This window comes from Mya arenaria, chromosome 13 (assembly GCF_026914265.1).
Source record: "Mya arenaria isolate MELC-2E11 chromosome 13, ASM2691426v1".
Classification (NCBI taxonomy): domain Eukaryota; kingdom Metazoa; phylum Mollusca; class Bivalvia; order Myida; family Myidae; genus Mya; species Mya arenaria.
Window position 1 is genome coordinate 27,420,384 of NC_069134.1, and position 19,933 is coordinate 27,440,316.

Below are 19,933 nucleotides of genomic sequence, written 5' to 3' on the forward strand. Positions count from 1 at the left end.
GCTGTTGTTGTGGCCTCAGTCTGGCTACCAAATATGTAATCAGTGTGATTTATATCTCTCAACAAATATCTAACATTCCCCATAGTCTCCCTCTTCAGGTGAGTTCTCCTCCTCCTGTTAATCATCCAGCTGTTAACCCCAATATCCCCCATCACCCGGGACAATCTCAGGGAAAACAGTCTCTCACTCTCCTTATTGCTATCCATGGCTTGCTTTCTCGTAACTAATTGTCAATGAGTTAATGTAACAGCATATATCAATTGTGAGGAGGTTTCTTGTAAATTCTATTACATTACATGACCTAGTTTAAATTAGATTGTAGTTTAATTTCCTGTATGTGTATTCCAATTACTCAAGCTGTATAGCTTAGTTCAATCTGTATTTCTCTCAGATAATAATGCATAAATCAGTGGAATTGAAACGTTAATGGAGGAAAATATATGAAAGATTCACTTATTATAAAGAGTAATGCTAACAATAATATGAACTCTGCTGAATTGAGAAATAACTAAAATACATATTTTTTTAGTCTCTCTTCTCTCGTTCTCTATGCTTAGGTCTAAAAAAAAAATACATTTGGTTCGGGTTACCCGACCCTACCTACGGAATAGGCGCCGACCCTACCGTTTTTATAGTCAGTTTGAAAAAAAAAATGAAAAACTAAAAAAAAAAAAAAAAAAAAAAATATATTTCGGTTTTTTTTTTAATTGCTTTTTAATATTAAGTTTAAACCTTAAATGCTTGTACAGAAGATAGCTTTAACACCATTCTCCAATGATGAAAATTATATTCTTATATAAAACCTAATAAAAAAAAAAATAAAAAAAAATAAAAAGCCTACCTACCCTACCTATTTTTATGCCCCCACAAAGTGGTGGCATATAGGGTTGCCCTTGTCCGTACGTACGTACGTCTGTCCGTACGTACGTACGTACGTCCCGAAGATTGTTTCCGATCTAATTCTTGAAAACCGTTTGTCCAATCCTCACCAAACTTTAAACACATGTTTGTAACCATAATATCTTGATCAAGTTCGATAGTCATGGAAATCGCTTTAGTCATTTAGGAGTTACGGCCCTTTTTGCCAAAAATTCCCGAAGATTGTTTCCGATCTAATTCTTGAAAACCGTTTGTCCAATCCTCACCAAACTTTAAACACATGTTTGTGACCATAATATCTTGATCAAGTTCGATAGTCATGGAAATCGCTTTAGTCATTTAGGAGTTACGGCCCTTTTTTGCCAAAAATACTTCAAAAATATATGTTTCCAATCTAATTCTTGAAAAGTATGTGTCCAATCCTCACCAAACTTTACATACATGATTGTGACCATAATATCTTGATCAAGTTCGATAGCCATGGAAATCGCTTTTGTCATTTAGGAGTTACGGCCCTTTATTTGCAAAAAAAGACTTGAAAAATACGTCCCGAAGATTGTTTCCGATCTAATTCTTGAAAACTGTTTGTCCAATCCTCACCAAACTTTTAACACATGTTTGTGACCATAATATCTTGATCAAGTTCGATAGCCATGGAAATCGCTTTAATCATTTAGGAGTTAGGGCCCTCAGATTATCCTGAATAATCATTATGGCTTATTTTCTGTGACAAAAAATCGAAGTGGGGGCATCCGTGTCCTATGGACACATTTCTAGTTTTTAAAGAAGTAACCCTAACCAAACAATTTTTTTTTAGGCCTTAGCTTATAGCTGCATTCTCACAGATTGGCCGTTTTGACAACTTTTTTTTTATTTTTTTGTCTTGTAACGAGCGAATTTATGTGAAAATACATGGAGACCAGTCATATAAGTGTGCTGACAAAAAAATAGATCGCAGATTTTTATTAAGGTTAAAAAATTGATGCTTTATATTTTTGTTAAACCGTTTAAGTAAGGTTTTAAGCCATAAAACATTAATTTTGAAACGGAAATATGAATATCCGCGGTCTGATCTTTTGTCAGCAGTCCAGTTACACTGGTTTGCAGATATTTACGCAAAAAATTGCTCATTTTAAAGCTGCACTCTCACAGATTGGATGTATTGACAACTTTTTTTCTTTTCTTTTTTGTCTTGGAAAGAGCTAATATTTGATAAAATCCATGGAAACCAGTGATACAAGACTGCTGACAAAAACTAGATCGCAGATTTTTATATTTAAGGTAAAAATTAAAATTTCATGCATTTTTCTTAAACTGTTAGTAATGGTTGAAGCCATATTACATTAATTTTCGAACGGAAATCTGCAAATCTGCGATCTGATCTTTGTCAGCATCTTTTATCATTGGTTTGCAGATATAACTGCAACAATTTCCTCTTTCCAAGACAAAAATTAAAAAAAGATTTGTAAAAAAGGTAAACCTGAGAGGGCAGCTTTAAGATAAAAAATATAAAAAAAAGTTGTAAAAACGGTATATCTGTGAGAGTGCAGCTTTAAGATATAAAATAAAAAAAATGTTTAAAAAAGGTATATCTGTTAGAGTGCAACTTTAAGATATAAAATAATAAAGTTGTAAAAACGGTTTAAACGGTATATCTGTGAGAGTGCAGCTTTAAGATACAAATAAAAAAAGTTGTAAAAAGGTATATCTGTGAGAGTGCAGCTTTAAGATATCAAATAATTTTTTTTGTAAAAAATGTATATCTGTGAGAGTGCAGCTTTAAGATATCAAATTAAAAAGTTTTAAAAACGGTATATCTGTGAGAGTGCAGCTTTAAGATATAAAATAATAAAATGTGTAAACACAGTAAATCTGTGAGAGTGCAGCTTTGAGATAAAAAATAAAAAAGTTGTAAAAACAGTATATCTGTGAGAGTGCAGCTTTAAGACATAATATAAAAAAGTTGAAAAAACGGTATATCTGTGAGAGTGCAGCTTTAAGATATAAAATAAAAAAGTTGAAAAAACGGTATATCTGTGAGAGTGCAGCTTTAAGATATCAAATAAAAAAGTTGAAAAAACGGTATATCTGTGAGAGTGTAGCTTTAAGATATCAAGTAAAAAAATGAAAAAACGGTATATCTGTGAGAGTGTAGCTTTAAGATATCAAATAAAAAGATGTAAAAGCGGTATATCTGTGAGAGTGTAGCTTTAAGATATCAAATAAAAAAGTTGTAAAAGCGGTATATCTTTGAGAAACATAAATGTTTTGCATCAACCTATATTGTTCGCCCTTTAATGTTAAGATATTCAAGTTTGTGTAAAAATTAAACATTTGATAGCTAATACCTTCATGATCAAGTTGATGCTTTATCTGTGTTTACTCTTATTCAAAATATATACATACACAAGTATAACAAATATAAATTTTGAGTGATAAACCTTTAACTACTTACTAAATCATTCATTTATGGAAAATATGAATTACTGATAACAAGATAGTAACCGTGTATTTAAAAGCTGAAAATGCAAAAATATTAAATGATTGGTGAATGCTAAAATATTTACTGTGGTCTACTATAGTCTTATAAGGAAGACATACTGTGTTTTATCCACATTTCTTTCAACTTGAACTCGGCATCCTTCATAAGAACCATTGTTTTCGATATTTATTCATCGTTTTTGGAATATAAAAACAAGTTTTAATAGTGGTAAATCTTACGTGGGAATAAGAGTGCATCTTTAACTGGGAATGTAAAGTTACTAATTGTATCAGAGCCTAAATTACTTCATTTCCAAATTATGTTTTACCGGCTTATAAATTGTTTAGAGAAATGTATGTTTTTATCTGAATTATCACCTTTATAATGTCAACTGCTTTTAAATTATATTCATTAAGAATATTCTCCATTCAGGCAAATAGATACTTTTAATAATATCATTTTTTGAGCATTGAAAATAAAAAAAATGATGTTTTATTTACCAAAAAGTATAAGAAATACTATTAAAAATTGAAATTGAAATTAAAAACAAATAAAGGCCTTGATTTATTATACTGTTTCAGTGAACATATGTTTCTCGTTGGTTGTTTTTATGCGCCCGTTTAAAGAACGTGATGCTATATAGTTTCACCTGTGGCTTATATGCTGGTGGCGGCGTCCAGTATGTTGTCCTCTAGTTAAATTAAATAACATCTTCATTTTCTGATTAAAATCATTGGAGACCTTTGTCCAATCATTACAAAATTTGATCAGAATGTGCATGGGTATAATATATCAGACATGTTCGATAACCAGGCATAATTCTTGAGTCACTCCAAGTGGTCGCCCTTTTATTTTAGAGATTACCTAAAATCAGTCTTTTCCGATCAATAACTTTGGAAGTCTTTGTTTAATCATTATTAACCCTTTGCATGCTGGGTTGTCATCTGCTCAAAAATGTCGTCTGTTTTATTCTAAATTTCTTTCAATTTACTGAGTGGCAAACAGCTTGGAACCTGACCAGGTGCCAAGTTACTCGGTGTCTGGTCTGGTTCCAAGCTGTTTGCAAAGCCTTTAAAATCGCCATCAGCAGCCTAAGGGTTAAATTAAGTCGGAATTTGTATCAAGTATGATCAATATATCTTGGACATACTTGATAATAAGCCATATATATATATATTGCTTGAGTCACTCATGAGAAACTGACTTATATCAGTCTTTTTCGATCAATAGCTTTAGTATCCTGTCCAATTCATAACCAAACTTAGTGGGTATGTATATGAACATAATATCTCGGACAATTTGGATAACCAGCAATGTTGCTGGAGTCACGCAAAGGAATTGCTCTTTATTATAGAAATTACCAAAGATCGGTCTTGTCTAATCAATAACTTAAGAAGCCTTTGTCTAATCATCAGGAAGTTTTGTAAGAACATGTATAATCATATGATATCTTGGACAAGTTCACTAACAAGCCAATTTTCTTAAGTCACTCAAGTGTTATCGCCCTTTAATGATAGAAATTACTAAATCAGTCTTGTCCAATCAATAACTTCAGAAAACTTTTCCCAATCATCACTCAATCAGAATGTTTATGGGCATAATATCACGGACAAGTTTGATAACCAGCCATATTGCTGCAACATAAGTCACTTGAGAGTTATTGCCCTTCAACTATGGAAATTACCTAAAATCTGAATTTTCAGATCAATAACTATCTAATAACTTACTAATAAAATTTCTGTTAAATAATTGCCATTTTTTCAGAATGTATTTGGGCATAACATCTTGGGTACATTTTTTTTAACCAGTCGTATTGCTAGAGTTAAAGCTCTTATATTATACAAATAACAGAAAAATCGGTTTGGTCCGATTACTAACTAGAAGCTTTGCCCAATCATACCCGAATATGGTCATACTATATATGTATGGGCATAATATCTAAGTAAGGTTTGATATCCAGCCTGTAATTAAAGGCGATAACTCTCGAGTCATCGCCTTTAATTACAGTAAGTTCCTGAAATCAGTCTTTTCCGATCAATAAATTAAGAAGCCTTTGAACATAACTCAATTTGAACACAGTTATAAAAAACAGCATTGCCAAAATATAATCTTTAAAGTTTTTTATGCTCAGTTAGTGAAGTGCTTAGAAATGTTTCCTAAATTTATGTAAGAAAACAGTAAAAAATATATATACATGTATGTTGAATAATGAAAATAAGCTTGCATCTACTACATGTATTTCAAAATTTCCAGACTTTGGAGAAGGCATTCAAAGACTGTGGTGAAATAGAATCCATCCGCTACAGATGTGTGGTAAGTAAATTGACAAATGTTATATGGCTGGGCATATCAGCAGCAGTTTACTGATATTACTTTTTGTGTATGTGAATGATAATAATCTGACTTGAAGGAATGCACTACAGGATTGGTATTTTTCTTTGAATACTTAAAATTACAATTTTTTTGTAGGAATACATTTTTGTTTTTTTTCGCCTAGAAGCACAACGGACATTGTTTCATGACGCATATTAATTTAAGATCACTGTTGATGTCAAATAGCTTAGCTAAAGATCGCCTTTCGTACAATACTATCCTTTTATTTTATTTTAAAACAGTTTTGTGCATCATCAATTGTTATTTTTGTCATCTTTATGGGTTATTCGACCATGTACTGTACTTTATTCCTACTAACTGTCCAGTATTTAAAATATGGACTGTCCAATATAAAGGACAGTCCTTGTTCAAATAATGGACAGTAATTATTCTAATAATGGACAGTCAGTAGAAATAATAGTGTTGGATGATTAACATACCATAGAATCAAGACGTGTGTTGACAAAGTTGTTTTTCTTGTATAGTGTAGAACAATGCTCTTATTTGAAGAAAAACGTCTTGAGAACCCTTTTTTATTTAGGTTAAATAAATAACTATAACTTGTTATTTTTTTTATAAAATCCAATGTCCAATGAAAACGTGACTGAGGTTTGTACAGCCGTAAGAGAATAGAAAGATGTTTATTTGTTGTAATTGTCCCTTAAACAGTAGAAAAAATATATAATCTTAAACTTAAAAGCTTCTGTATTAAGCGAATACTGCACAATGAAAACACATTTTGTACTTGTTGTACATCCGTAGAAGTTAAATTTTATTGATGTCTTTGATTATTTCAAATAAAAACCGAAATATTGATTTACAATATATATTTACATGTAAATAAGCACAAAATTATTTTGATTTGCCTAAGAGATTCACATGATTAGTATCTGTTCAATCGGTGTGGCAGTGTCCAATAAATACCGGTCGCCGATTGCAAATGTTTACTAAATCATCAGGTGCATCATCAAGTTTCCGGAAAGAAAAGTAAAAAGTTGTCTCGGGTGCCTTAAAGATAGTACCATGAAATGGAAATAATGCTTAGAATTAGATAACAATATTCACAGGAGTCTATCTCTGCCTAGGGTTTGAGTTCCTCAAACCTACTCTAAATATTTGAAATGCGATTTTCGGTCTGTTGTCATTTCTGAGTATTCATTGATGTCTTATATTTGTTTAAGAATGAAAAGCTGATTCAGTGTAACGAAATTCTTGTTATTTTTCTTGTAGCCTGTGAATGACCCATCCGTGCCTAAAAAGGTGATTGCTATTAAGTAAGTACATTTATTATATATGCTTTCCGGTGGTTTTTAGAGAGAGAGACATCAGTGACATTACAATATATTTCACTGTTTCAAAGAGTGAAAATATCCATTTGATAATTTATACTTTTGAAATTAAAGCCTTCGTTTTCTTGTGTTAAGGAGACTTGGCAATGTACTAGCTAATATGACATTTTCCAATGTGTTGTCAACTAAACATCTTAATGTGTCATCTTACATGTAAGATTTTGGTATTACATTGATCATGATATTGAACTAATTTGTTTGTTTGGTTAATCCGTTACTTTTGACTTTCAGGAAAGATTTCCACCCAGAGCGACACAACTGTGTTGGATTTATCTGCTTCAAGACCAACGAGGCTGCAGAGAAGGCTCTCGAATTGTACGTTCCCTGTTGCATTCTTAAGCAATTAATCAGGAAAAGCGTTTCTGTTTTAGTTCATCTGTTTTTTTCGAAGAAATTTCGAGAAAAATGTTAAGGTATTGTTATAGTCTTGGTGCCATTTTATATACATCTTAATGGAATTGGGTAATTATTAATACTGCTTTATAGAGAATTGTGTAAAAACTTGAATCAAGATTAGAATGTCAAATAACACAGCTTGTTTTTCCCACATCTGTAATAAATAATTCACAATTCTGCAGTTCTTAGTACAACTATGTATGATATTACTTTCAGAAATGGTCATGAGCTGAAAGGTCTACATATTAGAGTGGACTGGGCTTCTAAAGACAAGGAGGTGGGATGTTTATCATTTGAGCTAGTCTATATGTTAAAGTGGCTGATTTTTGCAATTTTTCATTTCCCAGGTACAATGCAAAATAAACCCACATTGAGTAAAAAGTGCTTCGCATTACTATTTCACATTTAGCTCCCTTCACAGTTTTGCAATTACGCCCTTTTGACCCGAATAATACAAAAAAAATACTGCTAAGCATTTTAAATAAGTTTCAACAGACAAGGTAAATTTTGTCACCTTATTGCTGTTTGCAGCGTTCAGCATTGACTGTATGAAAACACATGTTGGCGGTCATTTGAAACTTGTCAAAATTACATGCTATATTCGAATATGTGATATGTGCTTCTGTTTAACGATCGACGCTCTGTTCTGGCCATTATGTTAGTTTATATTTATGATTAAGAAATCCATCGCAGGTTGAACAAGCGATGCCTCTTGAAAGATTCTCACTACCCTATTACCTGATAGAAAAATATGCCAAAGAAATATGATAGTACAGTCTTGTTTATTAAACAACTCTAAACAATGACACTAGACATTCAAATATTGACAAAATATGTTTTATTGTTGACAAATGGTCTAGTCATATTGGTGTCGGCCTCTCACCGAAGAGGTTGTGGGTTCGAGGGTTAATGTCTTATGGCCTCTCAAAAAGGAATCAGTACTGGTTTCTGCCCATGAAACGGACTTGAGAGCGATTCATATAAGCTTTCAGCTGTCTATTCAATCAAGACAAAACTTGATTAGTATAATGCAAATTGCACCACAGTTTTTTACATTTTATACCTTTCATTAAATCATAATTTTATCTGTATATGAAAAACTCTGAGTTCAATTTTTGCGATCTTTTGCCGGAGATAGTTTGCTCTGTTTTCTGTAGCTCGTCATAATCTGACTCTCATTTATTTGGTCTTTGTTGAGCATTCATCATAATTGATCTATGTACATTGAATGAAGAGAAAATTTGTCTCCACACAAAAATGCAAACACCTGGTGTTTTAGAAAAGAGACTCAACTGCAGACCTAGATTCTTCATTTTTGATATTTTTATCATTAAATTTAGGCCATAACTTCAGATTGATATATTTTTCAAAAAAATCAATCAATTATGCAGTTATTCGCAATGTTCTGGACAATTGCACAGTACTGCAACCATAGTGAGTGAGAATGCCTGATGATTATATTATTGTATTATAAAAGGAGCAACTATTAAAATATAATTTACCAAGTTTTATTTAAATTTGTTTATGGCAAAGATGTAGGTTATATAAAACATATGCTTTCTCTTTAATTTTCAGAAAGATGTTAAAAAGTCTGTGTTTGTTGGGAATCTACCATTTGGTATGTAACTTCTTCCAGGCTACTGCAGCCATTTGTATAAAACATATTAACTCTTTGTTTTTGTCAGAGTTAGCCAGATGTGAATTGATTGGTTAATATTTTTCCAGTAAATATTAGTAGCCAATCAAATGATTAAAGTTTATTGGTGTATGGCTTGGTGCCATATGTGTTGTCCTAGTGCAAATGCTTTTACTTGGGCATAACTCATAAACCATTCAATATATTTCAATAAAACTTCTAGCACATGGTCCTAGATATGATTTTCTCCCTCCTCTGATAAGTAGATCCAATAATTTAACCATGCAAGATATTTTTATCTTGCCCACGGGCGAAGATAAAATGCCCGTATGGAACTCCTTTTTAATGGTCACCACATTGTAATTACCTCCCTTGTTGAAGACTGTCGTCAGTAGCATCACGGAAATATTGTTTTATGGTAATATTTAGAACGCTAATTAACTATTTCTCGCTTCAAATGTTACCATAAAACAGTTTTCACGCACCATTCAAGAAATAATGCTTCATTCTCCTTAGAACTATTTAAAGATACCGATTTGACTATTAACATTAACTGGATCACTGCGCGCAAAATCCATGACAACCACGTGCTATCGCATATCCATACGCAATTATTTTCACTAAGCACAAGAGTTTCAGCAAAAAATACATTTTTACTTAATTTTGTTTAACTGAGGTGGGAGAAAAAGCATCTACCATAGCCACTCGTGTAAAATAGGTTCATCCCGACCCTCGCGCAGGGTGTTTTGTGGAAACGAGGTTTACGCTCGGGTCGGAATGAACCTATCTTACACTCTCGGCCATGGAAGATACTTATATGATCATGTGCTCATAAGCTAAAAATGCAAATGGATATTGTAATATTGGAATGCCCTATCACCCAGTACTGGAGGAGGGGGCGGTTTGGTGCCACAGGAGGAATCATTGTACATGTATGGGTTTAATCTTCTTTTTTGCCGTGGGTAATGTGACTCTTCTGCTTGGAAATTTAGGTGTCTGGTAATTTTATGGGGTCACAAAGATGCGTGGTAGGTCGATTTTGGAAGCCCATGTCAGAGTCAGAGATTCGGGTCTTATGTGAAAGGGAAACCCCTGCAGGTGCATATCATTTTTGGAGTAAATATCATTTTAAATTAAAAATGTGGGCAGAGATCCAACAGTTGTGATGTATTACCGTAGATTAATTTTATGTTTGGATGAACATTACTTTCACTAAGACTTTCTAATTTATATCTGTATTCCCATATTCAGATGTTGAAGAGGAGGCTGTTCGGAACCACTTTGAGGATTGTGGGAAGATCACCAATGTGCGGCTGATTAGGGACAAGAAGACGTGCATCGGGAAGGGCTTTGGATATGTCACTTTTGAGGTAAATTAAAGGGCAGTGTTTGGTTAACGCTGAGAATGATGAATATAAATTACATTTGTAGTTTAAAAGATTGCTGTCACTGAATAATACCCTAATACTTAGTTCCGTATTAATTATGCCCCCCTTCGAAGAAGAGGGGTATATTGCTTTGCACAGGCATGTCGGTATGTCGGTCGGTCGGTCGGTCGGTCCGTCCGTCGGTAGACCAAAGCTTGTCCAAGTGATAACTCAACAATTCCTGGGCGTATGGTCATCAAACTTCACATGAAGGTTGGGCCTGACCAGTAGATGACCCCTATTGATTTTGGGGGTCATCAGGTCAAAGGTCAAGGTCACAGTGACCTTTAATGGTAAAATAATTTTAAAGCTTATCCGAGTGATAACTCAACAATGCCTGCACCCATGGCCCTCAAACTTGACATGGAGGTTGGGCTTGATCAGTAGATGACCCCTATTGTTTTTGGGGGTCATCAGGCCAAAGGTCAAGGTCATAGTGACCTTGAATGGTAAAAGGTTGTTCGAGTGATAACTCAACAATGCCTGCACCCATGGCCCTCAAACTTGACTTGGAGGTTGGGCCTGACCAGTAGCTGACCCCTATTGTTTTTTGGGCTCAATGGGTCAAAGGTCAAGGTCACAGTGACCTTGAATGGTAAAAGGTTGTTCGAGTGATAACTCAACAATGCCTGCACCCATGGCCCTCAAACTTGACTTGGAGGTTGGGCCTGACCTGTAGATGACACCTATTGTTTTTGGGGGTCATTGGGCCAAAGGTCAAGGTCACAGTGACCTTGAACGGTAAAAGGTTGTCCGATTGATAACTCAACAATGCCTGCACCCATGGCCCTCAAACTTGACTTGGAGAATTGGCCTGACCAGGAGATGACCCCTATGGTGTTTGGGGGTGATCTGGCCAAAGGTCAAGGTCGCAGTGACCTGGAATGGTAAAAGGTTGTCCAAGTGATAACTCGACAATGCCTGCACCCATGGCCCTCAAACTTGACTTGGAGGTTGGGCCTGGCCAGAAGATGGTCCCAATGGATTTAAGGGGTCATTGGGCCAAAGGTCAAGGTCACAGTGACCTGGAATGGTAAAAGGTTATCTGAGTGATAACTTGACAATGGCTGCACCCATGGCCCTCAAACTTGATTTGGAGGTTGAGCCTGGCCAGAAGATTGTCCCTTTTAATTTTAGGGGTAATTGGGCCAAAGGTCAAGGTCACAGTGACCTTGAATGATAAAAGGTTGTCCAAGTGATAACTCAACAATGTCTGCACCCATGGCCCTCAAACTTGACATGGAGGTTGGGCCTGACCAGTAAATGACCCCTATTGATTTTAGTGGTCAAAGGTCAAGGTCACAGTGACCTTGAAAGCAAACTCGACAATTCTTGGACCTATGGTCATCAAACTTGACATGGATGTTAAACCTGACCAGTAGTTCACCCTTATTGATTTTAGGATGCATAGAGCCAAAGGTCAAGGTCACAGTGATCTTGAATGGTAAAAGGTTGTCCGAGTGATAACTCAAAAAGCCTGAACCCATGGCCTTTAAACTTGACTTGGAGTTGCATCTGACTTGTAGATGACCCCTTATGATTAAAGGGGTCGTCGGGTCAAAGGTCAAGGTCACAGTGACCTTGAACAAAAAAAACTTGTCTTGTGATAACTTGACAATGCCTGCACCCATGGCCCTCAAACTTGACATTTAGGTTTCTGGTGACCAGCTGATGACTCTGGATTTTGAGTTCATAGAGTCAAAGGTCATGACCGTCATAACACACTTTATCCTCACACTTTAATGGTCATAATCATAAAAAACAGCAACAAATCAGCTGTCATTTCGGTCCATGCATATTTCATTCAATTGTCCATATAATCCTGACAACATGGCGCTCAGGGGGGGCATAATGTTTGACAAACAACTCTTGTTGATTTATGGATAGATTTTACTGCCATGCAATGTTAGGTTATTAAAAAAGATGTTGCAGCAGACCAGTGTTCTGTTCCTAAAAAAACCTTGGGTGTCTTAAACAAATGTTAGTATTGATTTGATGTAGTTTGAATGTGAGAGTATGTGGTGTAATAGTATAGTTGTCAGCCTCTTACCCAAAGCATCCTCGGATCCATTCTTTTTCATAACCTTTCAAATTTGACAGCATTACTGGTTTCTATCTAGGAAACTCGTTCTAGTCATCGCCAGCACAATTTTCATCCTTGCATTTTCAAAGCATTTCACCCATGAATCACCTGTAATATGTATGAAATAATTAAATAATAGCAAAACTATTTAATAATGTTTAACTCCATTAACCAGGACAAAGATGGAGTAGGGTTTGCAATGAAGTTGTCAGGCCAGAAGTTGAAGGGGAGAGAACTGCGTGTGATGGCTTGCTCCAGCAGTGCCGGGCACGAGAAGAAACACAAACAAGTGAAAATATCCTTTTGTTTTAGCAAGTTATATGTATTTTGGTATGAGAATGTCTGTAAGTGAGGTGAGAGAGGAAACTGCTGAAATAACATAGAAACCTAGGTATGGCCGTGTAGCAGGTATTTCTTTTAGAACAATAAAGTATATTCAGACGACAACCCCAATCATTTAAACAAGACCGCCTTTAAGCGAACACCATCTTTCATCTGTTGTTTTTAAGTGGAGAAAATGTGTATAAATACACAATTACTAAAGAAAAAGTTACTGACCATGCGTTTATTTCATTTGGCCACATGAATACCAAGTTTCATTTGAAGATCTTGAGCTGTTTCAAAGTCATGACTGTATTACTATTTTTGCATGCTGACGTCGACAATGATACCAAGCAATGATAAACCTTTGCAATACCTCAACCTTTACCTTTAAAGCAACAACTAGTAAGGTGAAAATGACAGTAAAACCTTACACAAATATTTAATGTTTTGATTTAAAGTTGGTCACATTTCTTGTTAAAAATGGTAATTAAAAAGTTCTTTGGGATAACATTATCACTTAAAAGTTATTGTCCTTAACATGTTTTACTTAGCACAATCTCCTGGCTTAAAAGAAAAGAAGCAGAAGACTAAACAACAGTTGCCTAGCAACCCTTCTAAAACTGCATTCAAAGGTGAAGAGTCAAAGAAGGAAAAGACAAAAAAGAAAGACAAGAAGTCATACTCCAAGAAAATAAAGGTTCCATTCAAAACGATCACGAAAGATGATGGGTTGAAAGCAGACATTCAGGCTCTGATAGATTCAGAGACAAAGAAAGGGGGAGAAAGCACAAAGGAACCCAAAGTGGATAAGATAGACAAGACAATGAAAATAAAGGAAAAGAAAATTAAGACGGTTGATACAGGAGAAAAAAATAAGGTGGAAAATGGAAAAAAGGCATTCACAAAGGCACAAAGTAGTTCCAATGGCAAAGCAGATTTGGAGAAGTTTGGAAAGAAAGTGAATGCAATTAAACCAGGTACGAGTGATGGAAAAGCAGATAAATTCGAAAAGAAGCAGACATTTGACAAAAAAGGTTTTGGTAAACAAGAGAACAGGAAGTTTGGGAACAAAATGAATAAGAGTTTTGGAGGTTTTGATAAAAGGGGAGGTAAACCATTTGAAAACAAGGGAAGTAAACCACCATTTGAAAGCAGGGGTGGTAAACCATTTGAAAACAAGGGAAGTAAACCACCATTTGAAAGCAGGGGAGGTAAACCATTTGAAAACAAGGGAAGTAAACCACCATTTGAAAGCAGGGGAGGTAAACCATTTGAAAACAAGGGAAGTAAACCACCATTTGAAAGCAGGGGTGGTAAACCATTTGAAAACAGGAGTGGCAAACAATTTCCAAACAGGGAACAAAAATCTTTTGATAGACCAGGAAACTCATCTTTTTCTCGGAGCGGAAATAAATCGTTTGACAGTAATCCTGGAAGGAAGCCCTTCAATTCAACGCCAAGGCCCGGATTTTCAAGCAAACCCCTGAGTGGACTTGTCCAGGGAAGTGGGAAACACATCAAGTTCGACTAAATGGAAAGCATTTTTTCGCAGTTGGTTTATTTTTAAAGAATTCAGTTTTCATTTGTTTCCTTCATTACTACTATTTTGTAAATTTTGTAAGAATGGTCAGTATTGTCTTCATAAAAAACAATTGCTCATGCTAAAACTCATTTGTTTTCATTTTCATGATATTGGTATGAATGATATACAATTTCATACATCCCATATTTCTGTAGACCTTTATGCTCCTGAGAGGATTTTATTCAGATGGATTTTAAAATAAGCGGAATGGATTTTTTTTTAAAAAGACACCTTAAAAACACTGCTTTGAATATATATAGATAAGTATTGAATAGCAGTCTAGTCGTTTTTATTTCCTCTCCTCCCCCATCCCACTGAAAAACTGTAGAATCTTTCGAAATTTCAGGGATATTATTTTTTCGCATGTTAGCAGTTTCATTGTATATTGTTTTGGCATTCTTCATTGAACATGTATATGATTTGGAGAGCAATCGCTTTACAGATTTCATGTAATTGTTTAATGATGAAATATTATATTTTATGAATGAATAATTAATTCATTGTCATTTTTGTTCGCTAAATATGTTACTTCCAACTAATAAATGGTTGAACTATATCTGTCATTATGTGTGTATTTGATAGCGCTTGCTCACACCTTGAATATTTACTTAAATCTGTTGTAGGCAGTCTTGTTTCTATAAATGGCCTTTGAGTAACTTTCTTTTGACATGTTATAACTCAACAAACGACATGAGCCCGAGTTATGTGCCTTGTTTTTCATGACGTATTGCCTGTAGCAACATATGTACCGGACTAATTGAATATCTTAACTTGTTTTTGAGTTATGGTCAATTCAGATAAACAATGATGCTTATGCTTAAGTTCCATAACTATCATTTTTAATTTTACTTACGTCGCTCCCTAAAAGTATTTGGGAATACATATATGAGCATTAATTTCATCATGTCATTTTGTCATTATCGGCACAACAGAGACAATATTATTCATTTATTTAAAATAAGTGCTACATGACCAAACAACATTTAATAAGTGCTTTACAATTCTATTAAAACACCACACAACTGCAAGAATAAAGTCTGATACCTTTCCTACATTAGGAGTAGTTTTAAAATGAAGAGCAGAGTCTACAGGTAATTGTGTTGTCGTACCATAAGACGTTCAGATAACAGGTTTATTGGTTCAGATCAACACATTTCAGGAGCATTAACAGTCCTAAAAATAATAATTAGCGAAATATATAGCTATGTAAATAAATCGAGAACTAGTGTTGTCTACAAAGTATACATGTAGGATGATTTCCAACCATGCTGATCCATGTTTATGGTAAACCTATGATACACATGCTCGTGTGTATTCATTATTTTTAGATCAGATTAAAGAAAAAATGGCAGTATATAAGGTTGGGGATATTTCTAAGATGTTTATAGCTAACAAAAAAGGGAGGCTAATATATTCTCCAAAGCTCGAAGTACAAACAACAAAAAGACTAAGGATATCGATATTATGAGGCCAGTAAAACATCATTTTACATGGTAAAAATATTTTTTCACTGAAAAAATCGTTCCATAAGTGATGTAATATGTCATATTAATTAAGATTCAACGCGTTGTACACAACCCTATCATTTATATATATTTTTGACAAACTTTCTTTTTTTCTTGCAATTGTAAAATCTGGTGTAGGACCTTTAATATATATTTTTTTTAAGATATTATTTTCCGAATTTCTAATATTCAGGCACTTGCGAATTATGATATTTTGACTTCAGTGAAAGTGACTTAGGCCCAAAAATATTTTGTTTTGGGTTACATTCTTTTCAAAACCAGGTAAGGTTGATTGGCTGTTTTTATGTTCCCCTTCGAAAAATAGTTAAAGGTAATACATCACAGAATTCTCAAAAAAAAATTGCCCTGAAGGTTCACCATAATGAGATGACGTGAGGTCAAATATTAAAATGATCCTTATGATAGCTATATCTTGATCATGCTTTATGGATTTTGCCACAAAGGTTCACTATAAAAATATGTATCAGGGCTGTATCTTGACCATGCATTATAAGATTTTCCAAGAACTAGCAATGGAAGTATGCCATGCTGTGGCGTAGTGTCATAGGTTCCACGTAGAGTACAACTTTATTGCAATTGCATGGAAGAGCATTGTGTTTGTGTCAAGGATCTTTCGGCATGTCACCATTTGGCGTATAGTTCATATATTATGGCTTTATTGAAGAACGTTCTCGTCATCATTGGGGAATGGCATAAATGTCATCATCAGTATAAAGCTCTTTTAACTACATGTTAAAACACACAATTTTCTTATAAATGTCGGAGGAAGGGCCGAGTAACCCGACCAGACGTGTTTTTTGGCCATTTTGTTATTCAAAGTTATGAGTATTCTTTGTTCAACTATTTCCCTGGTAAATAAACTCACTGGCTTTTTGTTATTATCCCCGCCGAATCGAAGATTTAGGGAGGGGGATACTGTTTTGGCGTTTTCAGTCCGTCATTTCGTCTGTCCGTCCTTCCTTCCGTCATTCCGTCCGTCCGGTACCATATCTTGGTAGGCATTGATCAGAAAATGTTCAAACTTGGTCAAAATGTTCCCCTTGATCAAATCTCGACCCCTTTTAAAAGTGGGTCACTGAGGGTTAAAAACTAGGTCACTAGGTCAAATCTTAGAAAAATCTTTGGAACATACTAGAGGCATTATACATGGTCTTATATTCATTAAACTTAATCAGAATATTTTCCTTGATGAACTCTTGGCCGAAAATAAAACTGGGTCACATTTGATAAAAAATTACGTCACTAGGTCAAATCTTAGAAAAATCTTGTACAGAACCATATCGTGGTAATTATTGGTCAAGTTATGTTCAAAATTGGCCATGATGTACCCCTTGAAGAAACATGGATCACTTAAAAAGTGGGTCACATGGGGTCAAAAACTAGGTCACTTGGTCAAATCTTAGAAAAATCTTTGGAACATACTAGAGGCATTATACATGGTCAAATATTCATGAAACTTAATCAGAATGTTTTCCTTGATGAACTCTTGGTCGTAAATAAAACTGGGTCACATATGATCGAAAATTAGGTCACTAGGTCAAATCTTAGAAAATATTGTCCAGAATCATATCATGGTAATGATTGGTCAAGTAATGTTCAAAATTGGTCATGATGTAACCCTTGAAGAAATATGGATCACTTTAAAAAGTGGGTCATATGGGGTCAAAAACTAGGTCACTTGGTCAAATCTTAGAAAAATCTTTGGAACATACTAGAGGCATTATTCATGGTCAAATATTCATGAAACTTAATCAGAATGTTTTCCTTGATGAACTCTTAGTCGTTAATAAAACTGGGTCACATATGATCGAAAATTAGGTCACTAGGTCAAATCTTAGAAAAATCTTGTACAGAACCATATCGTGGTAATTATTGGTCAAGTTATGTTCAAAATTGGCCATGATGTACCCCTTGAAGAAACATGGATCACTTAAAAAGTGGGTCACATGGGGTCAAAAACTAGGTCACTTGGTCAAATCTTAGAAAAATCTTTGGAACATACTAGAGGCATTATACATGGTCTTATATTCATTAAACTTAATCAGAATATTTTCCTTGATGAACTCTTGGCCGAAAATAAAACTGGGTCACATTTGATAAAAAATTACGTCACTAGGTCAAATCTTAGAAAAATCTTGTACAGAACCATATCGTGGTAATTATTGGTCAAGTTATGTTCAAAATTGGTCATGATGTAACCCTTGAAGAAATATGGATCACTTAAAAAAGTGGGTCACATGGGGTCAAAAACTAGGTCACTTGGTCAAATCTTAGAAAAATCTTTGGAACATACTAGAGGCATTATTCATGGTCAAATATTCATGAAACTTAATCAGAATGTTTTCCTTGATGAACTCTTGGTCGTTAATAAAACTGGGTCACATATGATCGAAAATTAGGTCACTAGGTCAAATCTTAGAAAAATCTTGTCCAGAATCATATCGTGGTAATGATTGGTCAAGTTATGTTCAAAATTGCTCATGATGTACCCCTTGAAGAAATATGGATCACTTAAAAAAGTGGGTCACATGGGGTCAAAAACTAGGTCCCTTGGTCAAATCTTAGAAAAATCTTTGGAACATACAAGAGGCATTATACATGGTCAAATTTTCATGAAACTTAATCAGAATGTTTTCCTTGATGAACTCTTGGTCTTAAATAAAACTGGGTCACATATGATCAAAAATTAGGTCACTAGGTCAAATCTTAGAAAAATCTTGTCCAGAACCATAACATAGTAATGATTTGTCAAGTTATGTTCAAAATTGGTCATGATATACCCCTTGATGAAATATAGACTAGGTCAAATCTTAGAAAAATCTTTGAACCTACTACAGGCATTATTCATGGTCAAATATTCATAAAACTTAATCAGAATGTTTTATTGATGAAAACTTTTTATGTTCCCCTTCGAAAAATAGTTAAAGGTAATACATCACAGAATTCTCAAAAAAAATTGCCCTGAAGGTTCACCATAATGAGATGACGTGAGGTCAAATATTAAAATGATCCTTATGATAGCTATATCTTGATCATGCTTTATGGATTTTGCCACAAAGGTTCACTATAAAAATATGTATCAGGGCTGTATCTTGACCATGCATTATAAGATTTTCCAAGAACTAGCAATGGAAGTATGCCATGCTGTGGCGTAGTGTCATAGGTTCCACGTAGAGTACAACTTTATTGCAATTGCATGGAAGAGCATTGTGTTTGTGTCAAGGATCTTTCGGCATGTCACCATTTGGCGTATAGTTCATATATTATGGCTTTATTGAAGAACGTTCTCGTCATCATTGGGGAATGGCATAAATGTCATCATCAGTATAAAGCTCTTTTAACTACATGTTAAAACACACAATTTTCTTATAAATGTCGGAGGAAGGGCCGAGTAACCCGACCAGACGTGTTTTTTGGCCATTTTGTTATTCAAAGTTATGAGTATTCTTTGTTCAACTATTTCCCTGGTAAATAAACTCACTGGCTTTTTGTTATTATCCCCGCCGAATCGAAGATTTAGGGAGGGGGATACTGTTTTGGCGTTTTCAGTCCGTCATTTCGTCTGTCCGTCCTTCCTTCCGTCATTCCGTCCGTCCGGTACCATATCTTGGTAGGCATTGATCAGAAAATGTTCAAACTTGGTCAAAATGTTCCCCTTGATCAAATCTCGACCCCTTTTAAAAGTGGGTCACTGAGGGTTAAAAACTAGGTCACTAGGTCAAATCTTAGAAAAATCTTTGGAACATACTAGAGGCATTATACATGGTCTTATATTCATTAAACTTAATCAGAATATTTTCCTTGATGAACTCTTGGCCGAAAATAAAACTGGGTCACATTTGATAAAAAATTACGTCACTAGGTCAAATCTTAGAA

The 19,933-nt window shown here is 34.6% G+C and overlaps 1 protein-coding gene across 1 annotated transcript; it reads left to right on the forward strand.

Moving 5' to 3' along the window:
• The first annotated feature begins 5,126 nt into the window (after positions 1–5,126).
• Positions 5,127–15,087, forward strand: LOC128215179 (RNA-binding motif protein, X-linked 2-like). Its single transcript, XM_052921891.1, has 9 exons — positions 5,127–5,150; positions 5,615–5,674; positions 6,965–7,008; positions 7,315–7,398; positions 7,696–7,756; positions 9,055–9,097; positions 10,367–10,485; positions 12,801–12,969; positions 13,501–15,087. Exons 1-9 carry the CDS (start codon positions 5,127–5,129, stop codon positions 14,478–14,480), a joined length of 1,584 nt encoding a protein of 527 aa, XP_052777851.1. The 3' UTR covers positions 14,481–15,087.
• Positions 15,088–19,933: the final 4,846 nt, after the last annotated feature.